Below are 24,627 nucleotides of genomic sequence, written 5' to 3'. Positions count from 1 at the left end.
TAGGGTGACCAATTAAATTTTTTTAAAAAGCTTTTAATTAAGTTTTTTTAATGAAATTTACTTTAAATTAACGATTTTTTAATAAAAATTGAAAAAATCGTTAATTTATTATAAAAACAAGAAAAAATTAACTTACCTGTTGCGATATTTCCAGCGACACCCTAATACACAATAACAAACATCAACACTAACATGACACACCGGTTGATAACTTGGTTTGTTTTTCGTTGACTCTATTCATCATCATCATGTCGTACTAATTTTTTCGGTTTGACACGATAAAACGTATGTATTTTTTCATAACAATAACAAACTTTTGTTTTTATCGTGAATGCGACATGTGATGGACGCTATAAACAAAAAGGTTCACTTTTGGCCGGAAACACGCCACGAAGCGATATCTTTTTGAATTCTCGACAACAAATACTCCGAAAAAAAAGGTCAATTGAAATGACTCTGACTAGCACATTTTTCAATCTCCTTTAAATGAAGACACATGATAAGAACCGCGAACGAGAACAAGAAAAAATCGGTGCGTGCAAAAATGTCTGTGAATAATCGCGGCATGGAGACGCGCCTCTTTTCCTTTGTGTTTTGCAATAATTTTTGTTGTTTTTTTTTCGTTTTATTGTTTCTGAGGCATTTCTTTTCCATAATTTGCGAGAAATCTATAAATAAATAAATAAACAACGTTTAATCAGCTGTTTGTTGTACGAGGTGTGACCGGTTTTTTTTTTACACAAAACAAACTAAATTGATAGTAATCTTCAGCGAATTTCGGTCCAAAGTCCCGCTCGTTGATTTTTGTTTGTAAGAATTGATCTGATAAATCATAATTAATAATAAAAAAATATTTTTTGATGCAATGGGGTCCGATATTTCATCAAAAAATTTTCGGTTTTATTCCATTTTACATTGTACGGGGCAAAAGTTTAATAGGCGCAATCTTATCAGCAGCGACAGTAGACGTTTTTGAAAGTTTATGAAATGAATGTTTATCATTTTGATAGTTTCGATGGAGTACGTGCGTCAAAAATTTTGTATAAACCAGAAAAACTAGGTTTGTTCTAACAATTTTTTTTAATTTTATGAACTATTAGCATAAAGAATTTTATGATAACGACGACGCCAAAAACGAGAGATATTTTAAATCCAAAAAAAAAAATCAAAACAAATAAAAATTTTAGCACATGAAATAGGAACACAACTGCTTTCTAAAAAAAATTGTTAATTAACAAAAATTACTCGTACTAAAGATTTTTTTCAAAAAATTGTCTAAATCGCAATTAGGTCAAAACACGAGAAAAAAGTTTAAAGTCTAACAAAAGCACGTCCAAGTGTTTCTCGTTAGAACGCAATACGAAAAAAAAATTGATAACCAGCTAAGCCAGTGTTTCTTGTTCTCCACACAGTCAGTTAATATTCTTCTTCATTCAACATTTTTTTTTGTCTTTCTTTTTCTTGTCTTTTTTTTTTACAGCTCTCCTTTTTTAATGCTCAAAAGACCTTGACTAGACCAATCACTTCACATTATGAAACATTTGCAGAAAGTTGACGAGATGAGAGAGAAACGCTCACATCATTATCATCACTAAACAAAATTGACAAAAGTCCACCGGAAAACTACTATTCATCCCTATCTGGAGTTCATAGTTTATGGTTTCATTCCATTCAATCATGCTCGTGCCGTTATCGTGCTATGTTTGCATCTCTCTCTCCATTTGAATATTTTTATGTGTGTACTTTAGTAGAGTAATCTCGTTTAGCTAATCGTTTGAAGTGTGTCCTGGATTTGCACTGTAGGAAGTTGATGTGTTGCATTGAAAAATTTTAAAAATTATTTAATTTGGAATTAAGTTCCTACATTTCAAATATTTATTTTTTTTTCAATTTTCGAAAATTAGAACCAAATTTTTTTTAAGTTTTTTTTATATTTTTTTTTAAATTATTAAATTTAAAAATTTTTAAGTCAATTTTTTAAAACTCATTATCAGGTTATTATTTAAAAACTATAGGTATTAACCTATTATTAAGTTGTAAAATATTGACTTAAAAATTTTTTTAAAAACAAATAATTAAAAAACAAAATAAAATAAAAAAAAAAATTTAATTTTAAGTTTTTAAAAAAATAAAAAAAATTTGGATCGAAAATTGAAAAAAAAAATAAATATTTGAAATGTAGGAACTTAATTATAAATTTTTTGACTAGAAAATGTTTAAATTTTTTTTTTCTTTTAAGCTTGTGTAAAAAATTAATTAGTTTTGAATTTTGATTTAATTTTTTTTCAGTAAATATTACAAATATTTCATAAAATAGTTCATAATTATTAAAAACATTATTTTTTTTGAAATTTTAATGAAAATTTGAAATTATAAGAAAAAATATTTTATGAACCTCAGATTTTTTTTCTTTAAGAAAAAGTCAAATTTTAATGATATTTTTCTATCTTAAAAAATTAAAGTAAAAAATTAACCCAATTTAAAATTAAATTTATTTCAAAAACATGAATTTCTCACAGTAAACTTGAGATAGAAATTTTCTATTGGGTCGTGTGCCGCCAGCAACATAACTATTCAAAAACTCAAATTTTTATAAAAATAATACTCAAACATATGAATAAAATGACCTCTCTTGCACACATAAGGCTGATGTAATATTTCATCAGCTGAAATATCAGTATTTTGTCTGTATTTTTTGGGTTATAAAAGTCGCTCGTACATACGGAGCAAAACAAGACGTGGACACTCAATTTCAAATATATATGCAAAAATCAACATCATGCAAGTGAATAGAGTATTAGACTGACTTCCACACATGTATGCAAAAAAAAAAAAAATAAAAACAACGAACAAGTCTGATAAAAATTTAGGTGTAACTCGTATTCAGCATTGATTTTTCGAATGAAAAAAAAAATCAAATAAAATGCAAACACGTTGGTCAGTCACACAAACTCTCATATTTCAACGTTGCAGCAATTTTTTTGTAGTTTTGTTTGTTTTTGTTATGGTCAAGTACAGAGTGAGACACCAAAGCATTTCAGCTTGTAAATGAAAATTGCGTGAAATAAGCGCGATTTCTGATTTAGCGTCAGCTAAAATTTGGCAGCTACTCGACATGCTTTGTCGCAAAAAAAAAAGAAAGAAATATTTTTTTTACCTGTCACACTGTAAGTTTGTAAAGTCGAAAATTAAGGTAATGAACAATGCATAAGAGTTGTTTGAATGACTTTTGATTGAATAGATACTTCACCATGAGATGGAGCTCTTCGGTTTCTATGGGATAATGTCAGACAATGGACAACTTGTTGGGTAATTTATAGATCCTTTAAACAAAAGGAGGTAACAGGTAACAAGAGAAATTTTATCGAAACCGAGTCTCGAGTGGACTTGAGTGTATTTCACGAGTTTTTTGGTATCTCGAAACTATGAGAGGTTTAATGACACTTCAATTGCCTAAAATGTGTATGAAAAATTCATATGAGGCTAAAATGATAACCAAAAATGATTTAGATTACCTCTTACCTTTTTTCACAAATTTGGAGGGTTTTTTAACCAGAATAGGATCAAAGAGGTCCTCGGTGATGTCGTGTCATATCTATCTATTTTCGGGTATCTATAATTTAAGAAAATATTCGTGTGTTTTTTATCAAATTTTGACGTAACTTTTGTTTCCTTAAGGTGCAAACCAAATACTTTTTCATATCAATTTCATATCAATTTTATATGAATAAAAATTTTAAAATTTTGATTTTTCATATCAAAATAAAAATGTCAAAACTCACAAGTTTGAAAATTGTCACGAAATCATCAACATGGCTCCACATAAGAAAAAAAATAGAAAAAACGAAGATAAAGAAAACAATGTGGAGCTCTCAATTGATGAGCAAATCGAATTTATCAATGAAATTCGCTCGCATCAGGTTTTGTGGGATAAAAACGAGAAGGACTTCAAAAACACAAATAAAAAATCCAAAATTTGTGACGCTATTTATGCTTTTCTAATATTTTTTCGATGTTTTTGTCTGAAAATCTGAAAAATATTTTTTTAACAATATTTTCATAGAAGAAAATGCGTGTTAAATTTTGTTTTTCAATAAAAAAAATTCTTAAAAATTTGAAAATATTATAAAAATATTTTAAATTCCATTTTCTTCATATTTTTTTTTATTTTTTAATGAAAAGTAATCAATTTGATTTAATTTTTTGATTTCTCTAAATTTTTAAAACTCTAAATTAAAAATTTTTTATAAAAAATGATAGAAAATGATGCTTTTTCATATTTTTCCTTACTTGATAATATTCCGAAGGTCTAAAGAACAGTAAATATTTTTAATTTTTGTATCGACCTTCTCTGAACTTTGTTCATAATCTTCTCGGACGAACTTTATACCGGTATGGAGCAAAATGATTCATCAAAAGATGAAAGTTCTAGAAATGAATTTTGTTCTTATACGATAATTGATGGACCTTTTTTGTTGCTTTTAATTCCATTATATTCTTTCAATTCTTTAATCTCTTTCCTCTTCCCTCATTTTTTTTAAAGATACAATTACCAAAAAATCATCAATTACCAAAAAAATATTTTCAATTTATTTCATTGGCTTTTTTGAAAAATTTTGATTACCTTCGAGATTTGACTCGAACATAAATATTCTAGATTAAAACTAGAAAACTCCTGTAAAAAAGTAAAGATGACCTATATGAATCGACAGAGTAGACATTGATAAGACGCAACGCATGTCGTTTTCAAAAAGAGTCTCTCTGTCTCTGGAAAGTTCATTGAAACTTCTAAAACGTTAAATATCATAAAACTTTGATAATTTGGTGTCCTTGTCTTACACACAAATAAAAATAAAAGCGAGTACAGTTTTACCTGAAAAACATCTGTAGAATGAAATGTCGAAATGGAAAAGTACCGAGAAAAAAACCTACAAATACAAAGAAGGCCATTGTTTAAGATTTCTAAATGACTTGTAGGGTAGGTTTTTGTGCAACCAACGACCCTGTATACCTGAAACGTACTGTACGCCAATATTTTTTTGCTCGTTATCGCAGTTGTTCCATTAAGAGTATTAAATTTTTTTTTTGGTAATTTTTCTGGTAGTGCAGTCACTGGACCAGATACGATGAGATTATGTACCTTTTTTGTGTCGTTGTACGGTCTAGTAAATTTAATTAACTAAAATTTGGAAAAAAATCAAAATTAATGTTGTGATAAATGTTGAAGAGAAAAATAAAGTTGTGGGCCGAAAAGTTTACCTTTTATGCCATAATTAGACGGATGACTGACAAAAACAAACGAAAAGAATTAAACTTAACTCTACTCGTGATGATTTTTCGACATTGTATATTGCATCGAGAGGAACGGAAAACTTGTCAACTTCTTATCAGCCAGACAATTTTAAATCCCCTTGTTCGTCTTGATACCCTAGTCGTGAACTTTTCTTGACTTACTGTGTTTATTAAGAAAAAAAACCAGAGATTTATTAAGCATTACTTCTCTCAGTGTAAAATTCCTTTGTTTTGATGATTTTTTAACCTCTTTAGTGGTTTGAGTTTTTTTTTTTGTTTATTTAGGATGCGAAACTCATTTCTTGGCCATATATTGTGAATTGTTGTAAAAAGCATTAAGAGCAGGTGCGTATCGTCTTTGGTGGTCAAGTTTTTGCGCTTTCAGAGAAATTTTGATTTTTTTCCGAAAAAATCTTCTATAATGAGGTGTTGTCGAGGAAACATTAATTATCGCGGAATGTCGTTCTAATTAGATCATTGGAGGCTTGGCATCAAAACAAACTTATTGACAAATATTTTCGTCTGAAGTGCAGTAAATAAGTGGCAACTGACATACTTTTGATTAATGATTAAAAATTCCTGCACAAATCCTTCTTATCAAAATTCACAATAACAACAAATAGCTGCAATAATATTGTTATTATTCTCATTAAAATAAGTTTTTAATACGAAGAAACATAAAAAAGACGCGTGGCCGGCATAAAAATCGAGCGTATGTGACGCAGATAAAAACCTACGTGCAACATAATTGAATCAATGTACTCTCATACGACATCAATTTAAATTTGACGTATATTCATATATACGCATAATAGAAATTAACGACGTTGAATAGTCTAGATTATGCTAGGCGATCGTAAAATACGAGTGACGTCGTGCCATTTGAAACGCACACATGATAAATATTTTCATCTTTTGAATTGCGTCTTTTTGCGGAAAGAGATGTTTACTTTTTTGCGTGAATTTATTTTATGGCAGATTAGAGGCTTGACCCACACTTTTTAATTATTTTGTTGACGAAATATTTTTATAGACATTTTATTGCTATTTTTTTTGCTATCAGTGAGGCACGTCTCCAATAAAATGTTCTAAAGTCTAAAACAACGGTCAGCTTCAGTGGAAAGGTTGTTGAATTTTATTTTGGCCGCGTTATCAACAACGAAAAAAATATTTTATAGACATAAAAAACGAGATCCGCAATAAAAAATCAAAATAATAACAAAACGCCACCAAAACATTTTGTGTATGAGAAGCAAAGTTTATATTTTTTTAATACTTTTTGAAATGAACGTGCATCGATAGACGATCGTATAGCGAGTTACATTGAACCTCGTACGAGATCAGTTGATCATACACGTCGATCGTCGATACAGCTTATCATTGTTTGTGTTTGCCAAGCCCCCAGTATTCTCGTATGCAGCCAATCATCTGTCGTAGTGTGACATCGCATACAGCGTGCGATCCGGTTTTCGAATATAAAGCGAAGCACACCACAAAATAATTCATCAGTTCTTATTCAGCTCTTGGAAACAGAGAATGAAAAGTGACAAAGGAAGACAAATTTTAAAAACAGAAAACGATTATTATCACAATACATTTGATTTTAACGAAGAATTTAGTGAAAAGTGTTCAATTCAATTTTTTTAATTAATTTGTTTAAATGAGTTATTGTTTTTTCGAAAAATTAATTCGTTAAAATTTTGTGATTATCGTACCTGACTAAATAAAAGTAAAAAATTTGTCTAGTTTAATTCCTTTGAAACTTATTACGCTTATAAAAAAAATAAATATTAAATTTTTGTGAAGAAGAGACATACTTCAAACAATAAAAATGCCTGAAATCATCGAACAATCATACAATGCACCGTAAGTGTTTTCAATGCAATTTGATGATGCAACTTTCGTCGTTTGTTTGAACATGCATTTTTTAACGTTCGCTTTGTTATTATTCCATTTAGTAACGATTTTTTTTTGCATTTTTTGTTTCATTACAGAACATTGTCTAACGTTGGACATTTCGCTAAGACGAACCTCCTTAACCACATCCGTGGCTATTCCATCAGCCAAGGGGATATTAGCAAGTTGTCGCCCAAGGTCCGCGCATTTGTCGAGGAATCTGCTCTTTTGTGCCAACCCGAGAAAATCCAAATTTGCGATGGAAGCGATCGCGAAAATTCCTTGCTCACGAAAATCATGCTCGAGCAAAAGACCGTCATCCCATTGCCCAAGTACGAAAACTGCTGGTTAGCTCGCACCGATCCACGCGATGTTGCTCGTGTCGAGTCGCGTACCTTCATTTGCACTGACAAGCGCGAAGATACAATTCCATTGCCTAAAAATGGTGCTACTGGTGCTCTTGGTAACTGGATTTCTCCAAGTGACTACAACAAGGAGATCAAGGCTCGTTTCCCTGGCTGCATGAAAGGTCGCACAATGTACGTTGTTCCCTTCTCCATGGGTCCCGTTGGATCTCCCTTGGCCAAATACGGTATTGAAATCACCGATTCGCCATACGTGGTTTGCAGCATGAGAATTATGACGCGCATGGGACAACACGTGATGGACAAAATTGCCGAAACTGATGACTTTATCAAGTGTTTGCATTCCGTTGGTATGCCAGCTGATGGTAAAATTGTTGTTCCTTCATGGCCTTGCGATCCTGAACGTGTCATCATTTTGCACAAACCAGAACTCAATGAAATTGTGTCTTATGGCTCTGGTTATGGTGGCAACTCAATTTTGGGTAAAAAATGCTTCGCTTTGCGTATTGGCAGCGTTATTGGTCAACGCGAAGGCTGGTTGGCAGAACATATGTTAATCTTGGGTATCACCAATCCCGATGGCGTTAAAAAATACTTGACTGCTGCATTCCCATCTGCTTGCGGAAAGACAAATCTTGCCATGTTGACACCATCGTTGCCCGGTTACAAAGTCGAATGTGTCGGAGATGATATTGCTTGGATGCGTTTTGACGAGAAAGGTCAACTTCGTGCGATCAACCCAGAAAATGGCTTCTTCGGTGTCGCTCCCGGAACTTCGATGGCAACAAATCCAAATGCCATGAAAACTGTCTACAAAAACACAATTTTCACAAATGTTGCTTACACATCCGATGGCGGCGTTTTCTGGGAAGGTTTGGAAAAGGAAATTCCCAAGGATGTCAAAATCACCGATTGGCTTGGCAACCCATGGGAATTGGGAAAATCAAAAACTCCAGCTGCTCATCCCAACTCGCGTTTCTGCACACCAGCTTCTCAATGCCCCATCATCGATTCCGCATGGGAAGATCCAAAAGGTGTTCCAATCAGCGCCATCTTGTTCGGAGGTCGTCGTCCCCAAGGCGTGCCACTCATTTATGAGGCAAACAACTGGACTCACGGTGTATTTATTGGTGCTGCTCTCCGTTCGGAAGCAACTGCTGCTGCCGAACACAAAGCAAAGGTTATCATGCACGATCCGTTTGCTATGCGTCCCTTCTTCGGTTACAACTTTGGTCATTATCTCTCCCACTGGCTTAGCATGGAAAAACGCGCTAAAGAATTGGGAGCTGAGCCACCAAAGGTCTTCCATGTCAACTGGTTCCGCAAGGATAAGAACGGTAACTTTATGTGGCCCGGATATGGCGATAATTTGCGTGTTCTTGACTGGATTATGGCTCGTGTAACGGGTCACGATGAAGCTTTCAAAGAATGCGCAATTGGCCGAATTCCCACAGACGGGTCTTTGCGTCTCGATGGTCTGGAAACACAAGTCAATATGGAGGAGTTGTTCTCCTTGCCAAAGGACTTCTGGATCGAAGAGACAAAAGCTATTGAGAAATACTTTGAAGATCAAATTAACACAGATTTACCCACAGAAATCGCCGAAGAGTTGAAAAAGTTGAAGACTCGCGTACAAAAGCTTTAATTAGTTCATAAATCACACGCAATAGACTATAAAGTATTTCCCTCATGTGTACACACTCCTAATATTATTGATGTCAAAAAGTTTTAATTTTTGTTCATAAAGCTCTATTAACTCTCATTACCTATATTCTCACAAACAAGTTTAAAGTTCACTGGCCATGTACTCCAGACTTGTTTATTACTTTTGCAACTAATCCCCCTCTATATCATCAAGTAGTATACAATAATTAGTAGATTGTAGATTAGTATTTCCTTTAGTGAATAGTTAGAAACTATGTTAAGTCCCCTTTTTATACCGATAGATATTCTTTAAGAGAAAATAAAAACAATGCTATAATAATTTTTATAAATCAAATCTTTTATTATTATTACAATTGTTGCAAAGCACTCGAAAACAATTACCAAATCAGCAAACAACAACTGAGAAAACAACTTGTTGTCAAGTTTACATTGTCCCATACAACTGACGACATCTATGTACTGAGATTGCAATGAAAGAAATTTACAAACGCAATACACAAGTCGATGACGATCATTGAGGTTATCAACGATCGACTTGCACACGACATTTGGAGAAACGAAGGACAGAAAGTAGACTTTACACCTCATAATATTTATTTTCAAGGTGTGTGCATTCATTCAATTACCTAACGTCTTACCGTATTGCCGTCATCATGAACTGATTATGAAATGAAACTCGAATCTTGTAGCTTTTGAAAAAAAGTATTTTTTAAGTTCATTTTATTAATATAATCATAATATTATAACATTCCTCTTCTTTTTTCCAATATCCTATTTTTTTTAAGTAACCAACTCACTTCCGTAAAAGGTTTCCGCTATTCTGATTTTCTTCTTTCACGCAATTTCTCCCATTTTAATTGGATTTTTTTTCTTGATCCATATCAGGTTAATTTATTGTTATTAGAAAAATCAAGTATGAATGAGCAAGCAAAGTCTATCTATTATCTTTTTGTATTATATTAATTACAATTTTGCTTTATTAAAAATTTTAAAAAGCATTGTGCGGGAATTTCGAAAGAGAATCAATAATTTCGTATAACTTTTTGATTATTATTTATTATTATTTTTTCATAGGAGGCGAAAGAAGTATCAGTTCCATTCAAAATATTCCATATAATATAATTTTACAATTGTAAATAGTACAAGTAGAAAAATAGACTAGACTTATATTTTTTTTCTTAACACGATTTAAATTCCTTAAAATGTATAATATTTTTAATACCTCTTTTTTTTAAATATTTCCATCGATTAACTACACAAGTCTTATATATCTCATTTAGATTTTTCTTTTAATATTTTATAATTAATACTTTGTCAACAGATGACAATTATTATTATTACATCAATTTTATTTTTTTTAAATCGTAATATTAGCTTTTATTTTTTTATTTAATACTACTTAATTACCTTAATTTCTTTTTTTTTGTTTCTGTAGTTTGAAATTAAATTGAAAAACAGAAAGGAAATAAATTAACTAAAAAAATATTTCTCCGTAAGCAAAAGATAACGTACACGAGCTTAATTTTTCACCGTCAAATAATTACATTTTAATTTTCCTGCACATGATAAATTTCTGTTTCAATTTAATTTTCACCACAACAAATTTTTAAATGAATTTTCTGATGTGTTGTTGTTATACTTTTGTTCATTTTCTGAGCGCGTGGTTTGTTTTATGACATCCGAGTTTTTTTTCCTACAAAGTAATTGCTTTTGAATGTTAATAAAACTCAATGAAAAAAAAAATTATTTTACGCTACATATTTTTACGGTTTTGTCAGAACGCCCTGTAATTTTCTCATATATAGGAAACTTTTCATGCAGAGATTTATTTTATTGTATATCCATATATTTATGTATTTTAAGTACTTTAACAACAAATAATAACACAAAATTTAATTAAACTACATTTGCAGTGGTTTAACAGTATAAATGTTGTTTGTTAGTTTTGAGGAATTTGTTTTAATGGAAAACCGGGTGGTTTTATAAAAAAATCTACATCATTACCATATTTTTCATTATATTTAACGTCAGCTCAAATTTTTCAGGAATGTAATCAGTTTGAGTATGTGGAAAAGAATGTTCGGAAAAATTTTATATAGCGTAATCAAGTGTGAGACTTACCTGTTAACATCACTTAAAAATAACAAATTCTTTACTCCTGAGAGCAAATAAATGCCATATATATATTGAGTGTGGATTTGGCTGTCTGATGCCAGCATCGGACCAAAAAATGTCAAAAAATCATTGGATTTGCGTTTTCTGTGAACTGTAAATGGGGATATATTTGTTCATCCACACCGATCAACATCTGTGTTAAATATTAGGCCGGTAGTCTACTTTATATTATTATATAGTTTGGTTTTTCATTTTTTTTTTATGTAAGGACAGAACGGCTGTCACTATTATTTGACGTCTACTACACACGATTTATTTTTTTTTACATCTAGGTGAACTCTACGAGGACAAGAGTTACGACTTATTATTTAATTTTAATGACATTGATAACGAACGAGGGAAGATGATAAATTCTTCAAGAAATTTTTTTTTTATAAAAAGTGATGCTTTAAAGATTCTTACCAAGTAAAGTAAGTAATTGACAATTGATCAATTTTCGCAAAGCAATTTTAAAATTGCGTTGTTTGAATTGTGGGACATGTTTGGAGTCGCACGACCTTGTTTTGTTTCTTTTTGTCTTTTGGATTTTTGATTTTAACGGAGGACGATTTTTGTTGGCGGCCCTTTTCATTGAGATTTGACGGCGTCGAGCCATGGTCTTTGTTCTTGTTTTTGTTTTTATTTTGCTTCATTAGGAAAAATGAGCAAAATTTCCCCTTATCTTATAAAACATGCAGATTCTCACAGGATTTCGACTTGGAGATGTCGGTAAGTCCAATTTTTTGCAAAATTTCCTTTGCCAGATGCAACGAGAGATGTGTTTTTGAGCTTCTCATTTTACTGGCACTCGCTTTTTTCTCACGTGTTTCTTTCAAACGTATCTGAAATGAGGAAAACAAATGTAAGAAATTGAAATTTTTTTCAATTCTCATTTTTTTACCTGTTTAAGTACGCCCACAAGCAATTCATCCACATTGTGTTGGATGCCGGATGATGTTTCAATGAATTTTGCGTCACGTGACTGTGCCAAGTTCTTGCCTTCGGATGTCGATATGACACGAGACCGTGCGAGATCTGCCTTATTTCCTACCAAAATCACAGCTTTTTCTTTAGAAATGTTCTCGCGCCAGAGATAATTCAATATTTCTTCGGCAACGTGAAACGAGCTCCGTTGTACGACACTGTAAACAATTACGCACGCATGTGGCTCGTACGTGGAAAGGGAGTTTTCCACCTGTAAAAGATACAAATTTATTAGTATGTTGCTCTAGCATGTGCCGTTTTATTTATTCTCTCTCGTATTTTTTTTTTGTAGTGCCAAGAACACAATTCAGAAGAGGCTGCTTTGACTGACATGTGAATAAATTGCTTTTTGCCTGTTGAGTTCCAGTTTTGTGGAAAACGGTAAATTATACTTTTTCCTGACACAACACGCATTTTGCTGCCCAAGAGGACCAGACGTCTCCATTTATCATTTAAAAAAAATCAAAGGTAAGGTGAACAGGTGACCGTAAAAACTTGATTAATATTCCATGCGAACATCGGGAAAACGAACAAAAAAAAAAATTCTGAGGAACGAAAGACATGCAATCACTTTTTTTCCTGTACTGTCAACAAATTTGCCAGACTCATGTCGTCAATAGGAGGTATATGACATACTATTAGCGACACACAGAAGTGATTGATTAATCTTTCTCTCTTGTCTTCCGTTTTTAGATTTTTCTTCGCCCTTTTTTTTTACTTGGAGGCAGACTGCCGTAATCTAACGGAATTTAAATTTAACATTTGATTGAAGCAGATATTCTGCGCGACGACGTTATCAATATTTCAACGACGGAACGTCTCGTTGCGTTTGGAGTTGAATGAACGATATTAGACGACCTCTTTAATAAATAATGAGAAGTAGCGCGATAATGCACAAAGTTCTTTCCATTATTTATTAACTATGAATTTATTTTATTGAAGATTTTTTTTTGTCACAAGTCGAATTTTTTGTTTGAAAGATCATGAAAAAAAATCGAAACCATTGAGAAGATATGGATCTTCAAATATTGTAGATTTTAGGGCATTTTCAAGGTTATAGAGTTTCGTATTGTTTAAAAAAAATGCAAATTTTTATTTTTTTTTTTATAAAAAGGACACAATTTTCGATAAAATAAGATAATTTTCATCAAATATGAGTACTTATTGAGTCCTAAAAATTCAAAGTCTTGACCAAAATATGTTGAAAGTGATCTTATTTTATCAAAAATTAAATCCTTTTTCCATCCATATACAATATTTTGCATTTAAATTGAGTTTTTTTATACAATTTAAAATAAAAATATCTCAAAAATGTCGTAAAATCTCCAAATTTTTGTTCTCAAATCTTTAAATCTCTAAACTTTTATATCTACTCAACGGTTTCGATTTTTCCATAATCATAAAAAAAACCATTTCCAAAAAAATATTTTTGTGACAGAAAAAAAATCTTAAAAAAATTGGAAAATCGAGCTGAAAACGTAATGCGCTTTATATTTGATGTTATGAAGTGATACTTACACTCATTTCGACAGTTGGATGATCAATAAAAATCATTTCAGATTCCTCTCCATCCAATAATATACTGACAGTCTTTTCGCCGAATTCGTCATCTGTGTGTGTTGATAAAAAAAATAGAAGAAAAAACGAAAGGTGTGTGATTTTTCCATGTTTTTTCCCAAAAGAAATTTATTTTATTAGACATATACATCTACGAAAAATAAAATGAAATAATATCGAACAAAAAAATCTACAGAACGAGACACAAAAAGACACAAAAAAAGAAATAAAAGGCAACAACTTATTTCCTACGATTTGTGACAACAACGAAACGAAAAAAAAAATCAATCTATAAAATGAAAATAAATAAAATATTTGGTAACAAAAAAAAAATTATATGAAATATAAAGGAAAAAATGAAATAAAGCTCATACTTGTCTTCTTTGGACGTCGAGAAGTTTCCTCTTCATCCAGCTTTTTATTAAAATCATCATCTGAATCTATGCAACAACATGCGACAACATATTGTGTGATTGTGTTTTATTTTTGTTTTACAACAGTCATGCAAAGTAGAAGACAATTTTTTGTTTGGTTTGTTTGAAAATATTGAAGAGTAGTTACGAGGCACGGACCAACAACCAAGTTTTATTTTTTATTTGACATTATGGAAAAAAAGAAGAGAAAAAAGATAAATAAAGTTGGTATCGATAGATGGTGAAAGAAACTTATAAATCTTAAAGTATAGTTTTTTTTACTTAAATTTTAATAAAATAATGACTAAAAGAGAGAAAATGCGCTTATTTATTTTTGATAGTATGAGAGACTCGACTCATCATTTTAAATCATTTTTGAATTTTTGGCGCCAAAATTTAAAATCATTGTAGATGTCGAAGAACCTTTGAAGTTTGTATAATTGAGGGCATTTTTGAAGTATACTATGGTCAATTATCATCATATATTTGAGTTTGCTTCAAAAATCCAAACTTTGAAGGTACATATCTCTCAATTATTTTTTTTTTCAAATTTTGGCGCCAAAAGTAGAAAAGATGATCAAACAATACGAAAAATATGCTTTCAGCAAAATAAATAAAAAAATATGGGGTATTCAATCGAGTTTCTCGTACTTTAAGAGAAAAAAGCAAATTTTTTGTGTCACAAATCCATCAGCTCAATCCTTTAACGAGAATATTCACGTCGCCCACAGCAATTTCACATAATGCAACGAGCTTGTGCGGGAAAAAAATTTCTGTGAAAAAGGATATTCATCAAAACCGTTATTACCGCTTAATTTCACGCACATGAACATGCGGGCGAAACGCGTGATATCCGCCTTCCAAACACACGCACGCACACGAGCTAAAATCGGAAATTCATTCATAAAACTCACATTTTCCGATATGAATTATTTTATTTTATTTTATTTATAAAACAATGCTCATACAGATGAACACCCACAGAAATATTGTGGCAAAAAACAGCTGCCGGGTGACTTTTGATACGCGAGTGTAAAAAAAGTGTGGGAAGAGATTGCACAGCTCTTGGCTAATTATTTTCGTGCTTCTATATCGGAAAATAAAATTGAACCCAAATAAATTCCGCTTTTTTTGTTGGAGTACCTCAGACTTACACAGCCACTCACCTTTCACTAATTCAATTGAAATAAAATTTAAGCTAGCGATAAATTGGCTGTGATGATCAATTTTACTTCTTTATAAATTTTTTTCTCCTTTTTATTTATTTTTTTCGTTTTGTTTCTCTTACAAAGTACGACAAAAACACACAAAACTACTCGGGAGAAAAATAAAAGTAAATAAACGTCTAAGTAAGTAATCATCCACAATAAAATAATATAAAAACATAAATTTTTATTATAATATTGCAGATTTAGCGGGATTCACTCTCGTTACTGTTTTAGCTAGCAATTTTTTTTTTGATATTGAAATTTGTATGCGAGAGAGCTCCCGTATGAAAAATCCTGTTTATTTTTGAATTTTTCTTTGGAGTTGAAAGCAGGAGACAAAATTTTGTTGTTTTTTTTTTCTCAGAAACATCTCAAAGGTAAAATTTATTTTCTTGCGTATAGTTAGAATGTCTAGGACCTGCTGCTGTGACAACAAGAACGAAAGATCAGAAAAAAAGATAAATGAGGATTTATTTTTAGAAGCAATTTGAGACGATGTAAAATTGAATGTGAACTTACAAGAAAAGCATAATAATAAAAAAAGAGACGTTAAAAGGTGCAATTTATGGAGAAAATAAAGCATTTTTTTATAAAATTTTTATTTGATGTCCTTAGAAGAAACCACTCAAGTGGCGTTTTATTTATTTTTATAAATAGAATTTAATGCAACTTCTATGTGCTAAACTGGACTTTAAATGATGGCAATTTATCTGAACATTCTGATGGATAATAGGTACTTATGGAAAATTTTCTGAGGTAAATTTATTTTTTTTAACGATAGAATAAAATTTTAAAAATTTATTTAAAAAAATTTAAAAATTTATTTAAAAAAATTGAAAATTTATTTAAAAAATATTAATTTATTTAAATTTTTTTACAAATTTATTTTTAAAATTAAAAAAAATAATTAAATTTATTTTTTTTTAAGTTTTGACAAGAACGTTTTTTTTTTTATTATTTTTAATATTAATTATTTTTAGTAAAAATATTTAATAAAAATTATTATTTCTAGGAAAACATTTCAAAAATATTTTATGAACCTACCCGACAAAAGGCATGTTAACTCGCTTCCACGAATTCAAAAATATTTCAATAACGAAAAAAAGGGAAAAAATTCCCATCATGAAAAACAACATATTTGAATATTCAGACGAGAAACGCAAAAAATCAATCAAAATCGTATTATAAATATTTAAGGACGTTAAGCTTTTATGCAAAAAAAAAAAAAGTGAAAGGAAAAACTTTTTTAATTTAATACGCTTATATACAACTTATGTATTAAATTTTTTTACATCAGGCACGATGCTTATCTTTTCCAAACAAAAGCACGGAGGAACAAAAACTTATATACTGACAATTAAATTGTAATGCAACTCCTCCGTTAGTAGGGATATCAATTAAATCGGTCATGGTTTTTCCATTTTTTTTTTATAAACTTTTTTCTTTACTCGAAGCAAACTCGAAGTAAGAATAAAACAACAGCAAAAAAAAAGGAAAAACTCGTTCATTCATTTAATGATAAAATCTTTTGAACAAACATTTTTTTGTGTTCTTCGTTTTCATTCACTTTTATGTGATTTTTTACGCCTATTCATTCTGGCGATGGATGCCGCTATTGAGGTGTCCTTTGTTTGTTTTTGTAATTTTTTTTTGTGTGAATTCGCACTTTTTTTTTCGCAAAAAAGCCGTGACTTAATTAACTGATTGCATAAATAAACAAGGCACTAATATAATGAAAGTCACGTAAATTTGTGGATGCGTTGGTTGGAAAAAATCGAGAATCGATCGAAGCTTAACAAAAAATTGGGTGAAAAATATCAAAGTTCATTAGTGGAATTTTTTTGACATCTTTTTTTTGTGATGAAAAGTTTTTTCTCGTCCATCAATTATAATTTTTTTTCATAAAATCGGATGGTGACCCCCAACAAGGATTCAAATTTCATGGCAAAAATATAAAATTAAATTAAACGCTGCTCCAAACTGAATTTACAGTAACAATAATCTATATTGAAAAAGAAAAAAAAATTAATAAAATTTCCGGTGTTTTGTTTCTATTTTTTTTTCATCGTTGTGTAAAGAAAAATTGAAAATAACGAACAAAACATAATAAACGATGAGATAACATTAAAAAATAGTTCAAGTATAATAAATTCCAATCAAGTGCTTCCTATTATTAGATATTCATTAAGAGCATATAAAAGGTGCAAACATTTACATCGCATGTAAACATTGTTAAAAGTGACTGGCGCGGACTTACCTAAGCTAGCGTCATACGTGTGCATGTACTCGGAGGTCATAAATTGCGATACGAGGGCAGTCTTTCCACAACCTGAATCGCCGAGCATTACGACGCGGTATCTGTTGAACGAAAAAAAAATATTATTAAAAAAAGAGAGAAAAAATGGTCCACAATGACAGATTTGTGTGTCCATTGAATGCTTAGTCAATTGGAAAAATGGATTCCCAAATCACATTCACATTATAAATTATTTATTTGAACGTGAAACAGATTGAACTGATAAACAAAGTTTAATTTCTGCAAATATGTCTCTATTGGGTGTTGCCACATGTGTAATGGGTTTAATTTAGTGAAATGATTAGATTAACACACAAATGTGACACACTTGATAATTAAAATCTGATCGAGGTGTAATTGAACAGAAAAGGCAATGGAAGTGTTGTGCTTTGTCATTGAATCTTGGTAAAAATTTCAATGTCATCTCTTTAAAAAGTTTATTTTTAAAAATATGAAAAATTAATAATTTAAAGAAAAAACATTTTTAGAAAAAAAAAATGTTTAGAAAAATGAAAAATAAAATTTATTAAAATAAAATTTAATTTTTTTTAAAATGAAAATATTTTTTTAAAAATTTAAAATAATTAATTTGTTTCAAACTTTTTTTAATTCAAAAAAAAATAAATTAAGAAAAAAAAAAAAATATGTTATATAAGAAGTTTTCAACTTCAAAAATAGATCATTTATATTCGTCAAGTTAAAAATAGTAAAAAAAAAGCAAAAAAAAAAAATATAGCAAAAAAGCGAACTAAAAAGGAATAAACAAGAGCCTTGTGGTAACAAAGTCGAAGAAATTGCCAAGTAAATAAAGTTATATTTGAATATAAAGGATTTATTTCAGTGTACGTCAGTATTAATAATTATTCTGAAATAAATCCTTTATATTAAAATTTTTGTTGTCAAAAATTTTGTATTTTTATTTAAAAATAAATTTGTTTAAAAATTAAAAAAATTTTTTACTATTTTTAACTTAACTAAAATATAACATATTTTTTATATATATTTTCTAATATATTTTTTTAATATATTTTTTTTAATAATTTTTTTAAAAATTAATTATTTTTAAGATAAATATTTTTTTTAAAAATATTTTTTTAATAAAATATTTAATTTTTAATTTTCCAAAAGGACAAAAGTGATGTATGGCAATGTTGTGCGTCTCGAAAAAACATTTCTGCATCATTTTTTTGAAATTTGCAAAAATTTGAATTTTCCGTTTATTTTTCGTTATAATTTCGAACTCTTATATGGGGAAAATTTTTTCTGCATTGGGATCATGCCTCGATTCCACAAATGGGACCTAAATGAAGCAAAATAAGCACGACCTGTAGAAGGAATGAACCTTCTATCTATTAAGGGAAAGGCGTGAGAGAGGTAGACTAAATTAATTATAATAAAAGGTGTCATTTGTATGGGAGGTCCATTTTGGAGAGCCCCAGGACAAAAGTGATGTATGGAAATGTTGTGCGTCTCGACGAGACAAACATTTCTGCATCATTAGATTTTTGAAATTTGCACTGGGATTCGGTTTGAATTTTCCGTTTATTTTTCGTTATAATTTCGAACCCTTATATGGGGAAAATTTTTTTGCATTTTTAATATTTTGGGACCTTAAGCAAAATAAAAATTTTTGAACCTTCGCGTGAGAGAGGTACGAAACGACTGACAAACCCCTCATTGACTAAATATAAAGGATCTATAATAAGAGGTGTCATTTGTATGGGAGGTCCATTTTAGAGAACCCCAGGACAAAAGTGATGTATGGCAATGTTGTGCGTCTCGACGAGACAAACATTTCTGCATCATTAGATTTTTGAAATTTGCACTGGGATTCGGTTTAAATTTGAATTTTCCGTTTATTTTTCGTTATAATTTCGAACTCTTATATGGGGAAAATTTTTTTGCATTGGGATCATGCCTCGATTCCACAAATGGGACCTAAATGAAGCAAAATAAGCACGACCTGTAGAAGGAATGAACCTTCTATCTATTAAGGGAAAGGCGTGAGAGAGGTACGAAAATGACAAACCCCTCATTGAAAAAATAAAATCTATAATAAGAGGTGTCATTTGTATGGGAGGTCCATTTTGGAGAGCCCCAGGACAAAAGTGATGTATGGCAATGTTGTGCGTCTCGACGAGACAAACATTTCTGCATCATTAGATTTTTGAAATTTGCACTGGGATTCGGTTTAAATTTGAATTTTCCGTTTATTTTTCGTTATAATTTCGAACTCTTATATGGGGAAAATTTTTTTTGCATTGGGATCATGCCTCGATTCCACAAATGGGACCTAAATGAAGCAAAATAAGACCTGTAGAAAATGAACCTTCTAAAAGGGAAAGGCGTGAGAGAGGTACTGACAAACCCCTCATTGACTAAAATCTATAATAAGATGTCATTTGTAAGGTCCATTTTGGAAGCCCCAGGACAAAAGTGATGTATGGCAATGTTGTGCGTCTCGACGAGACAAACATTTCTGCATCATTAGATTTTTGAAATTTGCACTGGGATTCGGTTTAAATTTGAATTTTCCGTTTATTTTTCGTTATAATTTCGAACTCTTATATGGGGAAATTTTTTTTGCATTGGGATCATGCCTCGATTTCACAAATGGGACCTAAATGAAGCAAAATATCTATTAAGAAAGGCGTGAGAGAGGTACGAAAAGGAATGACTGAAAACCCCTCAAAAATAAAGGATTATTAAAAAATTTTGGAGAGCCCCAGGACAAAAGTGATGTATGGCAATGTTGTGCGTCTCGACGAGATTAATTAGATTTTTGAAATTTGCACTGGGATTCGGTTTAAATTTGAATTTTCCGTTTAAAAAATTATAAAAAAAATAATCATTGAAAAAAGCACGACCTTCAAAGGAATAAAAAAAAAAAGGATCTATAAAAAATATGTAAATATAAATTTTGAGAAAATAAAATCAAAAATTTATAACTGTAAAAATTATAAAAAGTAAAAAGTTTTCTTAAAATTGAACAAATTAATCATCTTACCTCGGCGGTGGTGGCGGATCACTGTCAGTCGGCGAATTTGGCATACTGTCAACTGTTGCATAACCGCCTCCGCAACACGAGCCATCAAAGGGAGATCTTTCACTCGCGCTAAAACGAGAAAAAAAGGAGAAAATGTAATTAAATTACCTGCTGATGTATGTAAAAAAAAATGCCAAACACTTTGAATGACAAATTTCTGCGACTTCATTTCTTCATTGCGACACACAAACAACTTCAACATCTCCGCCACACTTTTTGACATTTATTAACCTTTATTTATGACTTGGCAATATTTATTTATCAATATGCGAAGAAAAACTTCTGAAAAGGGAATTCAATGAACATCTTGCCTGTCGTGTGATCTTCGGGGAAAATGTTCTCGGCATCGTAAAGTACAAAATATTATTGAAAGTAAGCAAAAATGGTTCTGCATGTATGAAAATAGACAGAAGAAAGATGTTTAATGAATTTATGCAAACTATTCCCAATTGTGAAGTAAATTTATTTCGAAGCAAAGCACAAAACTTGTTGTCGTTGTTTTGAACATTGAATCTAATGAAAAAAAAGGGAGCAATGAAGATAAATGTTTCTCCGAAAATCACAGACAAATTTTAATATCAATTCACAAGTAAGTCGTAGATTATATTTCTTCCGTTTCTACAGGAAATTGGGTGTCTCTGAGTTTCCTTTCGACTTTTTTTTTCGCGTTGTCGTCAAATTCATTTGAATTTTTCATTCAATCATCATTATGAAAATTCTTGTAAAACGCCTTAAAAATACATTTTTAATACTTTGAAAGTGCAACCACAATGAAATTCGCTCGAAAATATTTTTTTCTCGTTTCCGCCTTTCTTTTTCTTACAACGATTGCATTAAATTCCCATGCATATTTGATGCGTCTTTCTTCTGTTCATATTCAATTCATTCATTTTTTTTCTTTACCTTGCATGAAGATTACATTTTACACAAACTAAAACATTGTTAACAGCCGATCCATTCAGTTCAATACACCTGAGTCGGGGCGTTTTATGAATAGACAGAAACCACACCATTGAATAAAATTTATCTGAGAAAACCTTTTAATCAACTTTGAATACAAAATAAACTGGGGAGTTGAGGCTTACAATGCACAACCGCACAAAAGCAAGCAAGTCAGGGAAAATCAAAAGAGAACGAAAGAAAAGGTATCATGAATCATGTGCTTTGATTGAATCATATCTCCGCATATATTATCATACACTTTTCACATCGTCTCTCGGATTAAATTGTGGCGAATGCGGTATTTTATTACTTTATAGTTTATGAATAATATGAAAAGGAAACTATTGTAAAAGTTGAAAAGGTAAAAATTTTTTTTCATATGATTTTATTTCTTACTTTTTTTTTATTATTTAGAAATTTGATCCCACACACTTTTTATTGTACCGAGAAGATTCTGGAACGGACAATCCCAAAAGGGAATTCAAATTACAACAAATGAGAAGACAGGAAAAGGTCGTTCGTGGTTGAGTGAGGTCAAAAATTTTATTTCGTTTTTATTGAAAACGATTGGCATTGAATCTGAAAGCTGAAACAGGGATCTCGATAAAAAAATATGACGGCAATAATTTATTTTGATGTTAAAGGAGGAAAAATCCAATTGAAAAAAATGGGGTTACTATCAAATTTATGGAGGTTCCCATTCAAAAATAATAAATTTAAGTCGGATTTTATGTTGAAACAAATTGAAATTTAAATATTTGACTGCCCTTTTTACTCTAATTTTATCATGTCAGTCATATGCTATAAAAAATTGGTACCTCGCTTATTGATATAAAAAAATTTTTAAAAGTTAAGTGAAAATTTAAAATCTCATGAAATTTATCAGAACGAAAGCTGCTTTTTCGATATTTGACATCAAACTGACTTTCAAATAATAAAATTTTTTGAACAAAATTAAATTAAATGAAATTTTATGGTTCCGTTTGAACATAAAAGGCTTGAAAAATGAAAATATTTTGATTAAAAATAATGATTTTTCTTAATAATTTGATCTAAATGTTCTTTAAAAGTTAACTAAGTTACTGGGTTAAAATTAGTAAAAAAATAAAAATTAATAAAAAAATTTTAATAATTTCGTTTCATTAAAACTGTTTTTTTTATTTGAAAAATTTTCCCGATTTTTCAATATTTTTTACTGAACATTGGAAAAATTTTAAAAAATTATAAATTTAATCAAGTTTTATTTTTTTTTATAATTTCGTTTTTTCAAGAATATATTTAAACGTTTTTTTAAAAAACATTGGAAAAATTTTCAAAAATTTTAAATTTTGATCAATTTTTTAATTAGGTAGTTTTATTTTTTTTAAATTTATTTATTTATTTTTTCAATTTATTAAATTTAATTATTTTATTTTTTTTTAATTAAATTTATTTTTAAAAAATTATTTAAGCATAATTTTTTTTATTTAAAAATTAGGTATAAAATTATTTAAATTTTATTTTTTAAAGAAAAATCTAATAATTTAGAGAGTTATATATTTTTAAAAAAATATTTTATGAGTTTTTTTTTTAGCAATTTGTAATAAATAATCAAAAATACGTGATAAAAATTTTTAAACTTGAAAATTGTTTTTAAATTTAAATAGTATTGAAAACAAAAAATTATTTGAAAAATATTGCACGAGACACCAATTTTTTATACTACTGAGTAAAACATTCAAAAAACTCAACATGAACCATCGATTTTGTTTACCCATAATTTCCACATCGTAAATAGTAAGTAGTCTGCAAATGGATTAGCATCAGTAAATAAAAGCATGTTTCAACGTCCGAAAATGGATATTAAGTGACAAGACAGCTCGTCACTTCTTGGTAAATAGAAAACATTTTTTTTCGCGAATAAACACGAACATCAAATGCCTGAAAGAAGAAGCAGCTACTTGCACGCACATTGCCGATTATCCTCATTAAATATAATATCTTCAACCTATCTTCTAATTTCGTATGAAATTATTATTATCCGTCTCACACCCGCAGCATTGCTCTTTAACGCGCTATGTGTGTTTGTGTGTGCTTTCATCATGAAAGTTTAGACGCGTACACAATCATTCATGCATAAAATATTACTTTTCATGGTTACCAAGTTGATTTGTTTCATACAAAATTCATGGCGTATTTATACAGAAAGAGGATTACATTCGAACAAGTGCCTTCTGCCGAAATAAATTTTCTTGCTACGCGCCGCCTACGAACGGAAATGAGATAAAAACAAGATTTTTACGTTTCTTTGAAGAAATGTCATCCGAGACAAGACTTCCAGGAGCGATTTTTTTCCTTTTCCCCAGTAATGCGATATCGATCAGCGGTCCAAAAAAAAAATAATCTCATTATTTTCGTTCGACTCGAGAAAAATTTAATAGACGCAAACTCATTTATCTCATTAAATCCCGAAGCGAAAAAAAAACGAACATGAAAGGTCTTTATTAATATAATTAAATGTACTAACGACGAGTGTTAATAGACGTCTTAATGAGGCATCGTCTCGCTTTTCTCGGAAGCATGAACTCGTGAACTCGTAGGGCACGTAGGAGGAGGAGGTGGGGCAACATTAAAGATCGTTTCTGATAAAGTGGCGTCCTGTGACTTTTAACTTTTGCGAATAAATTTTGATCAAAAGTGATATTTATAATTAATTAGCGTCGTAAATTTATGGTCATTGTCCGTTCTACTTTCAAGTTTCTACGAAGCAACAGGTGCTACTGCATGACATCGTATCATAATAATTATTAACTGCCCTTAAAACGGAAAT

At 30.2% G+C, this 24,627-nt stretch overlaps 2 protein-coding genes across 3 annotated transcripts in view; one reads left to right on the top strand and one right to left on the bottom strand.

The window, feature by feature from the left end:
• The first annotated feature begins 6,813 nt into the window (after positions 1–6,813).
• LOC134828119 (phosphoenolpyruvate carboxykinase [GTP]) lies at positions 6,814–9,922 on the top strand. The gene is made up of 2 exons (XM_063841089.1): positions 6,814–7,158; positions 7,287–9,922. The coding sequence occupies exons 1-2, from the start codon at positions 7,124–7,126 to the stop codon at positions 9,196–9,198; spliced, it is 1,947 nt and encodes a 648-aa protein (XP_063697159.1). The 5' UTR covers positions 6,814–7,123; the 3' UTR covers positions 9,199–9,922.
• A 2,048-nt stretch (positions 9,923–11,970) lies between these two features.
• Positions 11,971–24,627, bottom strand: part of LOC134838112 (uncharacterized) — a 40,818-nt gene continuing 28,161 nt past the window's right edge. The window contains exons 7-11 of one of the 2 annotated variants that reach the window (XM_063853573.1): positions 20,838–20,945; positions 17,792–17,892; positions 13,875–13,966; positions 12,274–12,567; positions 11,971–12,214 (exon numbers count right to left, since the gene is read on the bottom strand). In XM_063853573.1, coding sequence (XP_063709643.1) covers positions 12,056–12,214; positions 12,274–12,567; positions 13,875–13,966; positions 17,792–17,892; positions 20,838–20,945 — 754 coding nt within the window. In that variant the 3' untranslated portion in view covers positions 11,971–12,055. Of the gene's footprint in view, positions 12,215–12,273; positions 12,568–13,874; positions 13,967–17,475; positions 17,537–17,791; positions 17,893–20,837; positions 20,946–24,627 lie in introns of those variants that run through there. The other variant, XM_063853572.1, reaches the window with a different exon arrangement.

This window comes from Culicoides brevitarsis, chromosome 1 (assembly GCF_036172545.1).
Source record: "Culicoides brevitarsis isolate CSIRO-B50_1 chromosome 1, AGI_CSIRO_Cbre_v1, whole genome shotgun sequence".
Taxonomy (NCBI): Eukaryota; Metazoa; Arthropoda; class Insecta; order Diptera; family Ceratopogonidae; genus Culicoides; species Culicoides brevitarsis.
This window is presented reverse-complemented; position numbering and strand designations above follow the sequence as displayed.

Excerpts from the sequence above, each read along its gene's own strand:
- LOC134828119 (XM_063841089.1), top strand. The coding sequence starts at position 7,124 with ATGCCTGAAATCATCGAACAATCATACAATGCACC. Across the intron at positions 7,159-7,286 it reads GAACAATCATACAATGCACC|AACATTGTCTAACGTTGGAC; the intron begins GTAAGTGTTTTC and ends GTTTCATTACAG.